At 40.1% G+C, this 18,672-nt stretch overlaps 1 protein-coding gene across 1 annotated transcript in view; it reads right to left on the bottom strand.

Annotated features, from left to right (window-relative positions):
- LOC149148561 (uncharacterized) overlaps nucleotides 1–18,672 on the bottom strand; it is a 147,115-nt gene that overhangs the window by 81,505 nt on the left and 46,938 nt on the right. The window contains exons 2-3 of the mRNA XM_089438975.1: nucleotides 10,303–10,369; nucleotides 8,812–8,860 (exon numbers count right to left, since the gene is read on the bottom strand). Of these exons, the coding sequence (XP_089295101.1) occupies nucleotides 8,812–8,860; nucleotides 10,303–10,369 (116 nt within the window). The remainder of the gene's footprint in view (nucleotides 1–8,811; nucleotides 8,861–10,302; nucleotides 10,370–18,672) is intronic.

The following is an 18,672-nucleotide window of genomic DNA, read 5'->3' as shown; positions in this document are numbered from 1 at the left end:
ACCCCATTCACTAAAGGTTGTGATTATTCAGAGTGTAATTCTAAAAAATAAAAGATTAAAGATAAGAGGTCTTATCATAAGCCTGCTTACCATGTTCATAGGGAAATAGCTTAACTGACATTACCAATACTGCCTACCAAAACAGGGTAATGGCTTGAAATTTCAAGACAAGGGGTCTCATCACGAGCTGGCTTGATCAGTTAACTTATTACCAGTGAATGGCATTGTCATAAGCTGGCTACCAAACCAGGACAGTGGCTTTTTATCTTATTTATTACAAAGAAAAACAGATGAAGAAGTGAAATATGAAAACATTTTATGGATTCGTTCTGTTAATCACACTCTTATGTGAATGGAAAAGTAGACAATATTATGGTTAAAAGGTATCCCTGTCGAGACTATAAATGTCTGCTGCCAACAGAGGCTCTACCTATGACAAAGGAGTTAATTATAAAAGCTGATATGGGAAAGTTTTCTATTTTTATTATTATGAACCAATAAAGACTTATTTTAGAAACTTTTTATGTATTTGGTTTCTTTAAACTTAATGGGTCGAAGTTAACAAAATAGAATTCACTTTTGTCAGAACACATGAATATCTAGTTATATTAGAAATTTCTCCTTCTGATTGAGTTTCTATTTATAAAAGACTTGAATGTTTATGTTAATTTCAGAGATAACTGGTTCTACCAACGAATCGCCAATTGTTGTGTCCTACAACAACCCCCCATTTCATATCATCTGTATTTACAAATAATCAACGTATGAAATGGGTCCCTTTTAGAAATTAATTGGTATTAATGAATTTGTTCGAAAAAGCCATGATAATCAAATAAGTATGTAAAATGAAGCCTTTTTCGAATAACAATGTTACCAAAATAAAACAATCTTTTGTTATTGCGATAAAGCGATCGCAAGATCGCATATCGCAATGACAAGAGAGACGCACTTAAACGGCACTTTGGCCTTTGCCGATGCGATATCGTTATCGGCAATCGGCGGTATTCATGGCATACACAAAAAGAGCACATATCTCACACCCCGATGCGACGCTATATCGGCGATCGGCTATCGGCACTGCCTCTTATGAGAAAACGCGTTAAGTTATAAACCCCGACCCGATGCGATATCGCTATCGGCCGTCGGCGGTATCCCATGCATTTTTATAAGGCGCCCACCTCTTTCCCCGATGCGATGCGAATTCGCTATCGGAGTTCGGCAAATCACTTAAATTGCATCTGTCAATGGGTTCATATGCTAGTCCAATGCGATATCGCAATCGGCGTTCGCCAGGGCTACTTTCAAACGATAATGTAACACTCTCCCCCCCATGCGATGCGACATTGTTCATCGGTAATCGGCATTTTCAAAAGGTGATTGTTTAAATCCGGTTGATAAGGCGCAGATTTCAAAATGCCGTTAAATGCAGGGATAAGGTAATGCATGCGTATTTAATAACCTTGCCCCTTCGATTAACGAATACTTGCGTCTAAGGCATATCATATATGTTGCACGCGTTGGGTGGTCATTCAACTGAATAACAGCGTAAAGGTCATTTAATGGGTAGCAAGCTTTAAAATCACCATTAATGCATATGCAATCTAATACCAGTGATTGGATCCGCAGCCACTTTTTGAAGATTAATAGCGCCACGCTTCAAGTGATATATACCTTTCCAATTATGCTTTGTCTTCATTATTCCTCGTGTTACGATTTCTCTCGCACTTGTGTAGAGTTCGTTTGTTGAAGAAAGCCTGAACATGATGGGGAAGAAAAATAAGAGGAGTTCTGGTTCTACTACAACATCTGTTGCAGGTCAAGCTGCTCCAATTTCAAAGAAAGGCTTAATCTCGGACACTACGTGCGCTAGTCTTCATAGAACCACATGGCAAGGCACATATAATCTGTTGGAGGCCGAGCAACCAAAAGTGACAGTGAGAACGGCTAGTGTAGATGTATTAAGGAAGTCTGATGCAACGCTCAAAGACTTGGCCGACTCCTTTTTACACAGAATAGCGGCCAGAGAGCAGGTTCTCCCTTACACAGACGTGGTGCGCTGGGCAATCGAAGAAATCCCCATCACTGATAGAACTTTCCATACAAGGGACGGAAGGATTTTTGGGTCATTCAAGCCTGATGACCTGAGGCGAATGTATCATCTGCCTGAACCGGAGCTAGTCTACAACAGAACCTTCGTGGAGAAATTCGCAAAAGAAAATGAATCACCATCCGAACCCCTCCGAGATTGGAGGCAGAACCCAGCCAAGCACAAGCATGAAAGTTCGGGTAAGTACTCCAACGTTTCTTTGGCTTCTCCCTATTGCTATGCGGGGATTATGATGTGTAGATTGTGGGGATTACATGACTCTGTTAATATCAATATTGACATGGTTCCCCTAATGGAAGCGGCTATCAATTCTATAATCATGGACTGGGCCACTATTCTTTCCGATAAATTGGTCGTAGCTGTTCGTGAATTCAGAAACAAAACTATAGTCTCCGAAAGGAAAATCCCTCCATTCTATTATTATGCTTACATTATGGATACCCTGTGTCTTAATTCTGAGTTTCCTGTCCTCGGTTGGAGATGGACCACCCAGGATCCAACACCCATTCATTTATACCATCAGAAATTGTGGAAGTCCTCTTACAAGGACCACTTGTACCAAATTTGTAATGGTTTCATGGTGCCCATTTACTATTCTATTTTTGACGGACCCATTTCCAGAATTTCTTATGAAGCCTCCTTTGACTTACCTGCCGTAGCGAGTTGGTTTGGGGAAGAGTATTTCTCCTATATCAGAGTTTTTGGGAGTAAGGCTAGGCCACATGTCCTCCCTTTGTATATCCCAGACAAGCTGTTAGCCCGGGAAATCTGCTACCAGATTATGGCCGACAGTGTCACACAAACTCTCAAAGAAGAGAAGAAGAAAGGTTGGCCCTCTTTTCCTTTAAGAATTGGGGTTTTTACTCTGCTTAATTACAAGCACGCAGAAAAAGAAGCAGCAAAAATCCAAACTTTATCCCTGGCCACTCTCCCAAGCAGACTCTATGATCCAAAGAAAACTGCCTACATTGCCCTAGAACAAGCAAAATTAACAAAAGTTGATCATCAAGAGGATATATTTGATGACTTGTTCGTAGGTGCCGAGACAATAAGCCAAGTCAAACAGCTTGCCCTAATGAAATACAACGATGAGGCGTTGACTGAGTTTAATAAACTTAGGGAGCAGAGGTTGCAAACTCTGCCCCTAGAGTTATTATCCACAACCCCAGCGTCTTCCTCAAGCGAGCCTGGTCGGCAACAGATACATTTACCTCCTGTTACAACTAAAGAACAGGATAAACAACAGGAGGAAAGACAGAAAAAGCTGCAGGCTGAGAAGCAGAAAAAAGAGCAAGCAGAGAGGCAGAAAAAGGAACAGATAGAAAGGCAGCAAAAGGCACAGAGGGAAGAAGAGCAGAGGAAGAAGAAGGAAGAAGAAAGATTAAAGAAAGAACTAGCAGATAGGCAGAAAAAGGAATTGGAGGAGCAGCAGCGGAAAACGCAAGAGGAGCAGCAGCGAAAATCACTTGAAGAACAGCAGAAGTTAGAACAAGAGAAAGAACGGAGCAAAGCCCATAAGCAATCTTCCATTGATCCTGAATTGATTAAACAATGGAATCAATTCGATTCCATTATCAGTGGTAAGGAAGGCTCCAAAGACACAGGCTCCTCTAAAACAAGCAATGCGCCCGATATCACTTTTTCTCAGGTTCTAGGAGGAACCAGCGGCCCACCCATTTCACAGGATGTTGAGGTAATCAATAAGGACCCTTCCGATCAAATTGTTCTCCAGGTGGAAGAAATTCCTCCCCTGGATATTTTCTATAGCCCAAAGCATAGAGCCATTATCAAGCGCTCTAAGAAAAGACGAAGGCTTGATCAACCTTCTATCTTTCCTGAGCAAACAGTCACGGGCAATATGGTCTGGAAGGAGGATTTGGATCCCTCCGATGATCTAACAAAGCTGTCGCAATTCGCGGGAGCTTATTCTGCAGCAACTATCGACAAAGCATCAGAGGTAAGTCTTCTGTTGAAGACTAAGGACCATGAAATATATGCATTACAGGCGGAGGTAATTGAGGCGAAAAACAAAGCAGCACAGGTGGAAGAGCAGTTGCTGGCTCAACAGCAAGAGAACAATTTGTTAACCCAGCAACTGCAAATTGAAAGACAAAGGATAGACCAAAGTGAAACTCAGAAGGCAAAAGAATTAGCGGAGGCATTGTCACAGTTGGAAGCATCAAATGAGCTGATGATGAAATCAAAAGATGAGCGAATAGCTCAACTATCAACACAGCTCGAAGATATCAAGAGCACACAGAATGTGAAAGTCTTCAGAGCAGAGGCAACTCAAATAAATGGCGCATTACTATCTCAGATCAGACTTTTATGTCAAAAATTGGCTAAGGCTGAGCAATTATGCGAAATATCTACAACAGTGTGTGAGCAAATAGAGAAGGCCAGGAATGAGCTAGATCAGGCCGAAGAAGCCATATCCGAATACGTTGAGTGGCAAGACACTCCAGAAGGGAAAGCGGCGAATTTGTCCCGAATCTATGAAACGTATAAGGACATACTCTTCACTGAATGGAATACTCAGGTAATGAAGGCAGAAAGGGCGGCTTCCAGGTGTAAAATAATTGCCAGCAATATGATCAACCTAGTCAATGATACACTTTATTTGGCGAACATGATCTCCAAGTGCACACCTGGAAGCATAACAACAGCAGGTAGGCTTGAAGAATCAAGTTATCCTGACTTGGAGGAACAGAGGAAATTAATTACCGGAGTAAATACTTTAACCTCTGATGCATATTGGCTCTTTTTAATCAAGCCACATACTCAAAGGTCTGCTCTCAAGTGTTTAACAGATGCCCTCGGATACCTGATCCTCGACATTCAAGATGCTACATATGATGCTCAGCTAACTTCGCGTCTCAACACTCCACCAGAAGTAGAGCCAATGTTGGCGATATGTCAGCTAAGGAGTAAAGGCAAAGAACCCATCGAATGAAGCATTGCCGCCAACTGCCAGATTGCCAAAAAAGATGGAACAAACATTTATTGATGCCAATTTAATAGCTTTTCAGTTGTTTAGATATTTAGATTAGTATAGTATTTATAGACCCTTTCATTGTTTTGGAAAGGGTCGTAAAATTTTGTAATAAGACTTAAAGGCTGAAGTTTGCACTATTGTGCTTCAGTCTATATTCTTTTTGTGAAACTCGACCAATGGTTCTGAATTTTGATTAGAAAGCTGTTTTATACAATTGCGCACGACTGTCTGTTGTTTGGAATGCTTTCCGATTGGAAGGAAGGACTGCGACATAGTGATTGATGTACTGGATTGATCGATCAGCTTACATGGTACTATTATCTGTATCTGTGTTCTTTCTGATTATATGAATTGCTGTGTTATTATCTTTGCTATTGTTGAATGCATGTATGCGATATAACAGAGAATCGTCATTTCGCTTCACTATTGAATGTTTGTGTTGATTTGTTATCCCTTTCACTCATGCATGTATCAATGATATGAATGATTAAGCGTAGTAATTCGCTCTAATCGCTCTGCATAACTAATTATGCAGAGCAATGTTTAAATGGTTCAAACGTCTATGCTTAAAGTGTTAGAGTCATTTATATGCCTGCCTTAAAGCACAGATCATCAAACGCTACGCTTTGCCTAGTAATAAGTCCCGGGATCCGATTATAGTTATTACATTTTGTTTATAGTTTAGCTGTCCGCTCATTACCATCTTATCTCATAAGTCATTCATCCATCCCATTCACTTATACTTCTTGGGAAACTGGTCCCATTATCCCCAGTCGGAACCACTATTCCAAACGGAAAAAGAGCTGCATTAAGGTCCGGACCGGGTGGTATCCCCTTTGTTGTGGCAGCGATTTTCGAGGCCTCAACAGGACAATTGATTGTAAGGCTGAAGTTTAACAAATACCCATTCTCCAATCTCAAATTCTCTCTGTTTTGTTCTGGTCAACTTGTTGCTTCACGCGATTTCTTGCAATATTTAGATTTTCCTTTAGTGCTTGAAATACTTTTTGGGTTTCTTCTAATTGATCTTTAGTGCTTGAAATACTTTTTGGGTTTCTTCTAATTGATCTTTAAATGCTGGAAATTTCTTCTCGATAATGGCAAGGTCCTTCCATTTAGGAGGCTCATAACTGTATAGAGCTTGAAAAGGGGTCATTTTTGTTGAAATGTGATATGTGGAATTGTACCACCATACGGTGATGTGTAACCATTGAGCCCACTTATTTTGTTTGTTTGTTGCATAATAGCAAAGGTAAGCTTCCAAAAAATTATTGACAACTTTTCTTTGACCCTCTGTTTGAGGATGGTATGCTGAGCTCATGTAGAGGTATGTTCCAATATGTTGGAAAAATCCATTCCAGAAATTCCCTTTAAATTTGGTGTCTCTATCGCTCTATTACCAAAATGTTATGAACGCAGCAGAATACTCGGAAGATCTTAAATATATAAATATCCATGATAGGAAAAATATATTTATATAGATGTAGAGAAGATACGAAATATTGATGTATTTGAAGAATCTGGTTGTTGAGTAGCTTCATTATTCCGATGTTATAGATCAGCTGTAATATTCAATCTTTGACAGACCATGCTAAGCACCCCCATTGCCTGAGTATGATTCTAATCAACCTTATTTGAAAGGGTTGTTTGTTCACTTTTAAGGCCATCATAATTTTTTTGGAGTTGATCCTCTATTCTCTCTGTTGTATCTTGGAGCTTCTTAATGTTCTCAACATTTCCATTGACCCTATTCTCAAGTTCTGTCAATTTTTTACAAAAGTCACTCATCGACATTAACAACATTGATCGAGTGTGTAGTGGTGTATAACGATCCAGCTTAACTCGTTTCCTTAATTTGAACCCAAAAAAAAATTAAATAATATATATATATATATATAAAACTATATGTTAATACTTTGAACTATTGAAATAAGACTACGAACGGGATGAAATGAAATATACGAATGGGTTACAAACGGGATGAAACAAACGATACAAATGGTGACGTCAAGAAGGGACAAACGGAGTCAATGATTCAGGAGGCTATCGGAAGAGATGCCACAGTCGGAAAGTTTTACGAGAAGGGTGTGTCGATCGACGGTGGAGTGGAAATGTGGGCCACGAAACAAGTAGAAGAAAAGGACAGCGATAATGAATAACGGCAAGGAATGGGCAGCAGATTCGCAGGAAGCAGGTGACGGAGAGGAATGGGCAGCAGATTCGTAGGAAGCAGGTGACGGCGAGGAATGGGCAGCGGATTCACAGGGAGCAGGTGGCAGCGAGGAATGGGCAGCGGATTCACAGGGAGCAGGTGGCGGCGAGGACAGTGGCCGAGTGAACAGGAGCAGGGACAAGGAATTACAGCAGCAGAACACAGTGGAAGTGATAGCAGTGGCAGCCGATGCCTCGATTGTTGTGGATGCTGGCGCTAGCTCTGATAGCTAACTCTGATACCAGATGAAGTACACACAATTTACTTTTGCAATTTAACAGGTAACTGATATATATATATATATATATATATATATATATATATATATAATTGAATGATGCCTTTTACAGAGAGGACCCCTGGCTTAAAGATGGACTTGGGTGCCTTTTCGTGAACGGGCATGATCTTTTGATCGTGCCCTTCTTACAAATTTGACTATAATTACATATATTTATTTTTTTTACATAACACTATATAACATTAGACCTGTTCTCAGCCATGTTTCCATGTTTATTGTCCAGTCTTCAATCAAGTTTGGATGTTCTATACCTATAAAAATGTACAGAAAGAAATCAACCAAGATCTCATGGACTGTGGAACAGGATTCTTCATAGATTCATGAGCTCTAAACTTCACAGGAAAATAATCAACCATTTCATAGTAGTGACCCAAAACGTTTGTGATGTAAGTCCGTCCGTGTAGGCTCAGCCACCTCAAAAGTTAAAACCATCTAGTCTGGATTATACGTTATCAGGCAAATTTGAACATGACGAATGAAGAATTGACCGGAGCTTCATTCTTCAATTTTAGATGTTATATACTTGTGATTCTTTCTTACTTAGTCAAGGTCCAGGGACCCCTAGAAAAGGGACTCTATGTTGTTTTGTAAGTATACATTGGCCTCAGGTAAATCGTCTTTTGGAATAATGACTTTAATTCTTCAAAAAGAGTATTTTCCCCTTAAAGAACTGGGTGTATTTAAGCCATACTTGTTAAGATACAGATACAAAGGTCCTTTTACAAAGAATAAGTTGACATAGTAAATCATTAGATACAAGAAATTCTATTTTGATATGCTATTGGGTAAAGGTCTAACGTCACTATTTTCGTTATGGATTTCTTAAATTTATTTGGCACTTGCATTTTCAAAATAAACATTCAAAACTGACAAGATCACAAGAGTTTTGGATCCCCTAAAATACTAACCTGATACTGAGCTAGAAATCAACTACCTGTAACATCAATTTGCAATATATATAGAATCATCTACACATTACACATGGCTAAAAGAACAAGACGAAAATGCACAAGTTGTATTCTTAGAATAGAAACTTTTCTAGCCTCTCAATCCACCACACACCAGCATGTTTCATTTTGGATACAAGCCATTCCTTTTACAGCACGGTTGTGTAAGCATGAACTAACCACAAGTCAACATGCAAGTGCACAATTGTATTAACATGTCTATTTCTGTGTCTGAGAGAGAGAGAGAGAGACCTCATACATGCATTAATGAACTGGTTCCCTTTTGATGTTGCATCAAGTGCTGTAATGTAGTCATCGAGAAGATGAACATAAATGAGTCATAGGCATGTTACCACAGGACCCAGATTGCTTCGAAAAGGAATTCACAATGTACATTCTAGTGAAAACATACAAAACTAATATAGAAATCTTGCCACATATTTTATTCAAAGAACGCAGCTAAAGGTGTACAAAGTAAAACGAAGATGTGTTTCCAACCAGGAAACCATACACATCAGCTTTTGATATTTTTTAAGGTTAGATACAGAACAAATTCTTCCCTCCAACATAATGGAAAAAAAGTGAACCAGTCCTTAATACTTTAGGGTTGAACCATTGGAGGAAGATTGCTGCATAGTTAGAGATTTTCAAAAGTAAACCTCTACTGTCGACTTTCAAGACACATGATGCCATCATAGAGGCATGCCCACCACTGAAGTGCTCTGGGTCAAAATAAGGAGTGACGAACAGCCACGTCAAGTAATTTCAAATTATAACCATCGCAACCCGGCCAACCATAAATTGGCCAAACGGCAGGCTCAGTTGGTCTTTTGCACACTAAAGCAACCAAGATTGGGTAATAATTCATCTGATAGGTATTGAAAAAGAAAAGCTTCAAAAGATTACTTGAACAAGAAGCTCGAAAGTAGGTTTCTTCCATATCGCTGGTTGGTTTAACGCATTCTAGCTGCTTTGACTTTGCTCCTTGTTGGCTTAATGCTTGGTCTACAAGATATGTTGCTGTGTAGGGATTTCAGTAGGAGATGCAGGGTGATTCACTTCTCTTTTTCAATATCTTTCCTTGATTTTCCCCTATAATGACCAAAATAAATGGTTGCCACAAGTCCAGTTATGCAAAAATGAGGTGCTGGATAGGTCTTCCCTTGAAAGTTCACTGATCTTAATATGTCTTTACACTTCTGCCTGCTTTCAGGATGGAACATTTCAGGTATCTTGTATGATGTTTCCCAAACTCCTTCAAATAATTACTTCTTGTCCTATATCTACATGTGATAAGGAGAAAAGCTCCAAGTCAGATACCTAACTTGGCACTGCTAGAAATTCCAACTGATGTGTTGCATGAAGAAAACTCTTGAAGGTGGCATCAAAGACCCTTAAATTTGATCTATAAGACAGGATTGGGCATTACGATGGGCTTACTTGTTGTCCTATATCTATAAGTGATAAGGGGAAAAGCTCCAAGTCAGACACCTAACTTGGCACTGCTACAAATTGCAACTGATATATTGCATGAAGAAAACCCTTCATGGTGGCACCAATGACCCTTAAATTTGATCTAGAAAAAAAGGATTGGGCATTAGGATGGCAATGTAAATTGTACATATAGCCAGACCATCATGAAAAGATATGCATGCCAATTAGCAAATGATCTTGAGTAAATGTGTAGTGCATACTGTGCAATTAATGCAATACCTTCAAGCCTCCAGGTCAGAGGCTGCTTACCTGATTCTTGCACTTGGCCTGCAACATCATTGTAACAACGCATGTGCTCTACAGAGCTGTCAGTAACCTGCAGAAAGCCCTCTAACCATCAATATAAAGCATAGTCAGAAACAAAAGATTGCTACAATCTTCTCACGCATTGTCATCTGTCCCGACCTAAATACTTTCCATCACATTTCATCAAAGAGTTTGACGTCATCAATAAGAAAATAGAGCTTACATCGAGCTTACATTTATCCACTACAAGTTAGTCTCAGTCATTTTGTGCCAACATAATGTGCATATAAAATTAAATTCAAGTTACTAATTATGTTAATAAAGAAATTAGTGGCTAAACGCAGAAAGGAAATGAGGCCACTAATGGTCACCAGGTGCTATATGTCAGGGAACACAGTGAGTTTCAAAGTCTATTCAGAATTATGCGTTTCTGGGAAGAGAAAAGCACACTGGAAGATTAGGTATACACTGGCTTGTCTGCTTAGAGTCTGTTATAAACACAAATGGCGGCATGCAGAGTATCATAGATATACCTGATGAAAGACCACGATTATGATTTTTCTACCATGCAAATTTGTTTCAGAATGCTTCTAAAAAATGTTAGATTTCTAAAACATTCCCAAGTCCAAGCAGTTCATGCACACACATAAAACAATTGTATCTCACATGCATGCAGTTACATGATAGCAAGCCTACTGGCACAGATACATTTGGCTACAATGTTTAGTTCATTTATCAATTTACAGATTCCAGTGCTTGCCTTTTACATCAGACACTCACTGCTGATTTATTGATTTTTACTATTATTTATGACATGAACAACTTTTACACCTGAAGACTTAACCATTAATTTACATGAATGTCCATTAATTGCAATTTCCATTCTTTAAACAACTTGTCAAGTACTTATTACAATCAGATCGATTCATGTTGCTGCAAAATCTAGCAGGCCCAGTGCAAAGTCTCACTGGGCGGGGCCAGACCTTATGGCAACAAGAGAAAGGGTTGCCAGTCACCTTAGCAACCTTTTATTTCAAGAGAAAATAAAAAACTGCTTTCATTAAAAAAAGTAGTTTACGTATTCGAGTCGAATAATCCTCATGGGTCAGATGTGTGGTCAGTGTCACCTCAGCAACCTTTCTCCTGCTCTTTAATGGATTCAAATCACAAGGGAGGCTTCCCTAAATCATCTAGAAAGATGTTCTAATGCTATGGCTCAAGTTGATAAATAAAGGTCTATTATTAGATAGTAAATCGGCAAGACCTGAGATGGCCTAGGTGTTGTGAAAATTCCGAAGTCTGAAATCCTACTGCAATAACTGATATTATCTCTTCTATTTGTTAAATAAATTAAACAAATTATTTGCAGTTTCTTACAGAAAATATCGAAATAAATACACACTGCAGCCTTCACAAATTAAATACTGCGGAAAAAAATGCAAGGAAAATTATAGAAATGCTAGCACACATATAAGCACATTAAGTTTTAACACAATTATTTTTGGACAATCGTCCCCGGAAAACCCAATGTGGGAAAACCGGTGCGGCAAATGAGGGTTTCTTTATTATTCTTCAGCAATAATTCATGTACAAGATATCGGACAGCAAAAATAGAGAAAGAAACACTGAGATAAATTTAGCATTAAATTTCTCACTCTCCACAACGATTCTCTAACCCCGAAATGGACCCTCTGCCCTTACGTTGATCTCACCGCGTCATCCTCTACACAGTGACTATGCAGTGCCCTGATGAACTGCGTCCTCTCTCACGCTAGCCCTTCCAGAATTTATCCTGCACTCTCGGACTACTGTTGATGCCCTCTCTCTCCCCTGCAACTCACCCTCTGGCTCTATCTTCTCTTGCTGAACTTCAGCCACTGAGAAAATCGATCTGCCTGGGCAACTGAGTATCTGCACTGGTGTATTCTCCATCTACCCATCGACTTCTTCTTATAATCTTCTGTTGGAGCACCAACGGCCAAGATTAAAACATAATCGATGGCCCAGATTAATTCCCTGTCGATCCGTGTGAGTTTCTAGATGATTCTCACCACATCTCAATTAATATTGATTAATTAACCATATTCCCTAAGTTTAGACTTAGGAAATAATTAAAAATTGGTTAATAATCTAATAGAAACACTTTTGGGTAGAACTTCCAAAAACGATTTATGGGTTTTGCAGAACTCATTCATTCTAGCCTCTCCACAAAGTTTCGTGGCTAGAACACGTTCGATGCTACAAAAACTAACACTCCCTCTTAGCGAGGAAAGTGTTCTAGTGTTGCTACCCCCTGTAGCAACACCCTGTCTTTGCATCATCTCCTGTCATGTTGCTAATGTTTCGCTGTTGTTGTCCACCAACTACTGCGCAACTCTAATATGTCTTGCATCTGTGTTGCTGCTGAACTGTTGTCAACCACTGCATCTGCACTGCAACTCCCTCTCAACTGTTGCTGTTGGAAATCCATTAGTTCTGCTAGTGAAATGGATTCTCCACCATACCCATCTATTCTCTGAACTGGATGAACTTAGTTCTCCCTAGAGCTTTTATGAGTATGTTTGTACCTGATCACCTGTGGGGACATACTGCAATTGGATTGCCCCACGTTGAACACAATCTCTGATGAAATGACATATGATATCAATGTGCTTCGACCTATCATGAAATACTGGATTCTCATATAGTTTTATGCAACTATGATTATCACAGTAAACACCGGTCGCTCCCATTTTCTTCCTGAACAAACTCACTAGCAATTTCCTAACCCATATGGCTTCGCACGTAGTCGTGCTGGCCGCCATATATTCTATTTCTGCTGAGCTCAGTGCTACTGACTTCTGCTTTCTACTACACCAAGAGATCAGCATTGATCCAATGCTGAAGCAATACACGAAGGTACTTAACCTGTCCACTGAACTACCTGCCCAATCAGCATTTGTGAATCTGCTCAATCTGATGTCATCTCCTCGAGTATATTTGAACCCGATCCTGATTTTTCCACACACATACCTAAGTTGTGCCTAGCTGCTACCCAATATACCCTCTTCAGTTCCACCATGAACTAGCTAAGGGTATTGACAGCGAAGCAAATGTTTGGCCTAGTGTTGACCAAATACATGAGTGACCCAATTAGCTATCTATACAAGGTGGGGTCGACTTCCTTGTCCCCTGATGCATCTATTTTCTTCCAATTGGTAATCATTGTGTTACCATCGGTCTGCAATCTTGCATTTTGAATCTTCAGAATTTCTATAGCAGATCGCCCTTGCCCAAGGAAGAGCTCCCCATTCCTCTGTCATACTTCCAATCCTAGAAAATAGTGCATCAACCCCATATCCTTCATGTCGAATTATGTTGCAAGGTTCCTTTTGTAGTCCTTTATGAGCCTCGATGATCTCGTCAAAAACAGATCATCTACATATAAAACCAGAATGAGAGGCTCATTCTCCACCATCAGATAGTAGAGATTGGGATCTGCATCACTCTTGATGAATCCCAACTGCTACAAGTAACTGTCAATTCGACCGTACCATGCCCTGGGTGCCTGCTTGAGCCCATATAGGGCTTTCTTCAATCTGCATACATGAGTGTGTTTCTCATGAGTTTCGAAGCCTTCAAGTTGCTCTATGTATACCTCTTCTTCTATCACCCCATTCAAGAATGTTGTCTTGACGTCCATTTGGTGAATTTCCCATCCCATTTGTGCTGCTAGGGATATGACAGATCTGATAGAGGTATATCTGGCAACTGGGGCGAAGGTCTCCTCATAGTCTATTCCTTCCTTCTGTGCATACCCCTTTGCCACGAATCTAGCCTTGTACTTCTCCACACTGCCATCTGCAGCGTACTTGATCTTGTAGATCCATCTGGAACCTACAACTGATCTGTCTTTTGGACGAGGCACTACCTCCCAAACATCATTTGTCATGATAGAGTTGTATTCTTCTACCATGGCATCCACCCACACCTGATGTTGTGTGGCTTCCTGAAAACTGGAAGGTTCTGCAACCTGAGCTACCAAGCCTTGATATTCGTCAGGTTGTCTGCGTTTTCTTTTGTCTGACCTGGGAGCTCCGACAAACTCCTCTGTGTCTCTCCAGCTCTAGCACACTTCCCTACTGGCTCTACCACTGCTGGTGGGAGGTTCAGTCAATTCGTCCTCCTGTTCCTTGTTGCTCTGTTTGCTGAGAACTTCCTAAATCTCCTACTCCTGAGGAGATGTTGGTACTGGTCTCTGTACCTGATCGCTGCAACTGTCGTCCTGCTTGTCCAACTTGTTGTCCTTGCTGCTGAACTAACAGAACTTCTGCTGACCGATCTCCTGTAGGCATCTCTCGAGATTTTCTGAAAGCTCTGTCTTCCATGAACTTTGCATCTCGCCTTACTACAATCTTCCTACTACTAGGAATGTAGATCTTGTATGCCTTTGAGGTTTCGCTATATCCTACAAGGAACCCCTTCTCTGCAATCTGATCTAACTTACTCTGTTTTTCATCTAGGATGTGACAGTAAGCCACACTCCCAAAGATCCTCAAATGACTTATTTCAGGCTTCTTCCCTGTGAAGACTCCAGGCGTTTTCTTCCCCAATGCTCTATGAGGTGTTCTGTTTTGAATGTACACTGTTGTGTTACATGCCTCAGCCCATAGAAATCTAGGCAAATCCTGGTCATATAACATAGCCTTTGCAACCCCAACTATTGTTTTGTTCTTTTGCTCCGCTACTTCGTTCTGCTGAGGGTTGTATGGAGTTGTCCATTCTCTTTTGATGCCCTCCTGTGCACAAAAACTTGTGAAGTCTTTATCAATGTATTCTCCACCGTTATCTGAACACAACACCTGGATCTTTTTCCCTGTCGTGTTCTCTACGAGTGCCTTGAACTCTTTGAACCGATCAAAGACCTCATCTTTGGTCTTTAGAAAATAGATCCAGGTCTTCCTAGAATGGTCATCAATAAATGTGACAAAATATTCACTTCCACTAAGAGCTTTGGTGGACATAGGGCCACAAATATCTGAGTGTATCAATCCCAACACGCCTTTTGCTCTGTTATCACTTCTGGGAAATGTTGCCTTAGCGTACTTCCCAAGTACACAACCTCTACAAACGTCGTCATGCTTAGTACTGAGAACTGGAAGACCCGTCACAATTTCTTTGAGCATCCTAAGTGCTCCATGGTGTAAATGTCCCATTCTCCTGTACCATAGCTCCTTCCCGCTGATATTGTCCTTGCATATTAGTGCAATTGGAGAATCGATCTGCAACCTGTATAACCTGTTGCTTCTAGCTCCAATTTGTCTCACCTTCTTCCAGCTAGAGTGTTTGACATACACTTTCTTCCCCACAAAGTGTACATCGTACCCCTTGTCCTACAATTGGGACACTAAAATTAGGTTCATACCCAATCTTGGCACATGTAATACATTAGTAGCATTGGTGTTGGTCCCTGTTTCAATTTGAAACTCTATGGTGCCTCTCCCTACTGGAGTACCTTAGTTTTGTTCCCCATAGTGATCTGGAAGTCCATATGCTCCTCTTGATAGCTAGAGAAATATTCTCTAACTCCCGTCATATGAGATGAAGCTCCACTATCAATATACCAGATACCAGATGATGTTGAACCTAACAAGCACGCAAATTCATCTTCCAATCTGGAAGACAATTCTGAGGCTTCCTGGTTGTTGATTCTATCCATGACTTTTCTGTGCTATTTCTCCTTTCCTTTTCAACGTTGATTTTGCTGCTGCAAAACACTACGTCCTAGCTGGAAATTTGCTCTGCAAGGAAACTGTTGCAACTCCCTCTGCCTCTGGTAATCTTCGGTCTGGAAAATTTTATTCTTTGTTGACTCTCAAAGAAATAGTTTTTCCTCAAAAACTAACCCCCTTGGCACCAAGGGACTGCGTTGCCTCTAGAGGGTTTCGAACTGCTGCCTCTGCAGAGATTCAAAATTCTCTTCCCTTTTGCTACTGAGCTCTCCGGCTTACGATGTGTGCTCTGATACCATGTGAAAAATCCAAAGTCTAGAATCCTACTATAATAACTGATGTTATCTCTTCTATTTGTTAAATAAATTAAACAAATTATTTGCAGTTTCTTACGGCAAATATCGAAATAAATACACTGTAGCCTTCACAAATTAAATCTGAGGAGAAATAAATGCAAGGAAAATTAGAGAAATGCTAGCACACATATAAACACATTAACACAGTTATTTTTGGACAATCGTCCTCGGAAAAACCCAATGTGGGAAAACCGGTGCAGCAAATGAGGGTTTCTTTATTATTCTTCAGCAGTAATTCATGTACAAGATATCAAACAACAAAAATAGAGAAAGAAACACTGAGATAAATTTAGCATTAAATTTCTCACTCTCCACAATGATTCTCTGACCTCGAAACAGACCCTCTACCCTTACACTGGTCTCACTACATCATCTTCTCCGCAGTGCCCTAATGAACTACGTCCTCTCTCACGCTGGCCCTTCCAGAATTTACCCTGCACTCTCTAACGATTGTTGATGACCTCTCTCCCCCTACAACTCACCCTCTAGCTCTATCTTCTCTTGTTGAACTTCAACCACTGATGAAATCGATCTGCCTGGGCAACTGAGTATCTACACTAGTGTATTCTCCATCTACCCATCGACTTCTTATAATCTTATGTTGGAGCACAAACAGCCAAGATTAAAACATAATCGATGGCCCAGATTAATTCCCTGTCGATCTGTGTGAGTTTCTAAATGATTCTCACCACATCTCAATTAAAATTGATTAATTAACCATATTCCCTAAGTTTAGACTTAGCAAATAATTAAAAATTGGTTAATAATCTAATTGAGACACTTTTGCGTGGAATTTCCAGAAACGATTTCTGGGTTTTGGAGAACTCGTTCATTCTAGCCTCTCCACAAAGTTTCGTGTCTAGAACACGTCGGATGCTACAAAAACTAACAGGTGTTCCATACTAGGTTTCAAATACGTTATGCCTAGACCATGAAATAGGCTGCGATAAGTTAGGGCTTGGAAAATATGCAGTGATGAGGCATTCAATGTCATATAACAGCCCAAGAAAAGATCTTGGAATGACATTCAACAATAAAGGGTTACGATCTTCCAAATTTCCTATAGGGGCTAGGGTTAGACTAGGGAAACTTTTTCTGTCTATTGGATATGCATTAACAGCAAAAAAGAGAGTGACGTCAACCCTATTTAGGAGGTATAAGCCATGCACTATGCTAGATTTTGCCTTTAAACCATTTGTAGATGCAAATCCTAAATTGAGAGCTACAAATTTCCACTCAAACTTCACTTTTAGACATAAATCTGCCCAAGAAACCCTAGCAGCTGCCCCAGCCGACTAGGAGAGAGAAAAAAGAGAAATTTTAGTTTGAATTTTATGAATGATCAACACACTAACAATCAGTTCCTTATTCTACTAGGGTTTAATGGAGTTTTTAGGGTATGCATTCAAGGGAAGGACCTTGATGGAATAAGGAGGATGCCTAGGCCATCCACTTTTAAAACCCTAACTATTATTTTTGTGAGGGGAGAAAATATCAATGACAAGAAAATAAACTTACAAAATTCTTCACAAGGGACACCTCTGTCAATCCCAGAACAATGTCTCCCTGAAAAAATCACTTCCAGAAGAAAGTCATACCACAAAGAGATCACATCTTGCCCATAGTAACGAAATATCAATGACAAGAAAATAAACTTACAAAATTCTCCACAAGGGACACCTCTGTCAATCCCAAAACAATGTCTCCCTGAAAAAATCACTTCCAAAAGAAAGTCATACCACAAAGAGATCACATCTTGCCCATAGTAACGAAAAAGACTAGCTCGCGCTCTCTTGGAGAGGAAAAGAAATGAATGTATAAGAATGAACAAATGAAATGAGGGGTGTCTTTATTTATATGAAACCTATCCCACTCATTTCTACAATAATACAACTAAAGAAGTCCTAATGACCAGTTTACTTTTAAGTGTTCCACAGGATAGAGGTTACAGGCCAACCTCATAGCTCAAAAACTTAACAAAAATGCCATAAATGCCCACACTGTGGAACAAAGACATCCTCAAGCATGACACCATCCTCCAAATGAGCTCTAAATGCCACAAATAAGTGTCGTGTGGTCTAATGAGTGCTCCATACTGCAAGATGTAGCTCCTAAATCATAGACATGCCTCCATACTAAGACGTCATCTCTATGGTGCCCAACATTACCCTCCTGAGGGCAAAAAAGGTGACATGGTGCTCTCTCACTCAAGCATCAGGGCTCAAAAGTGATGTGTAAGCCTTCCCCTGTCATCACAGGGATGAACATCATCATTCGGGCTCTGGAACAAGTAATGCCAATCAAAC

The sequence above is a fragment of the Pinus tabuliformis genome, chromosome 9 (genome assembly GCF_031772625.1).
Source record: "Pinus tabuliformis cultivar Carrire ecotype Pingquan chromosome 9, CPIR1, whole genome shotgun sequence".
Classification (NCBI taxonomy): domain Eukaryota; kingdom Viridiplantae; phylum Streptophyta; class Pinopsida; order Pinales; family Pinaceae; genus Pinus; species Pinus tabuliformis.
Note: the sequence above shows the minus strand (reverse complement) of the source record. Positions and strands in the feature narration are given on the sequence as shown.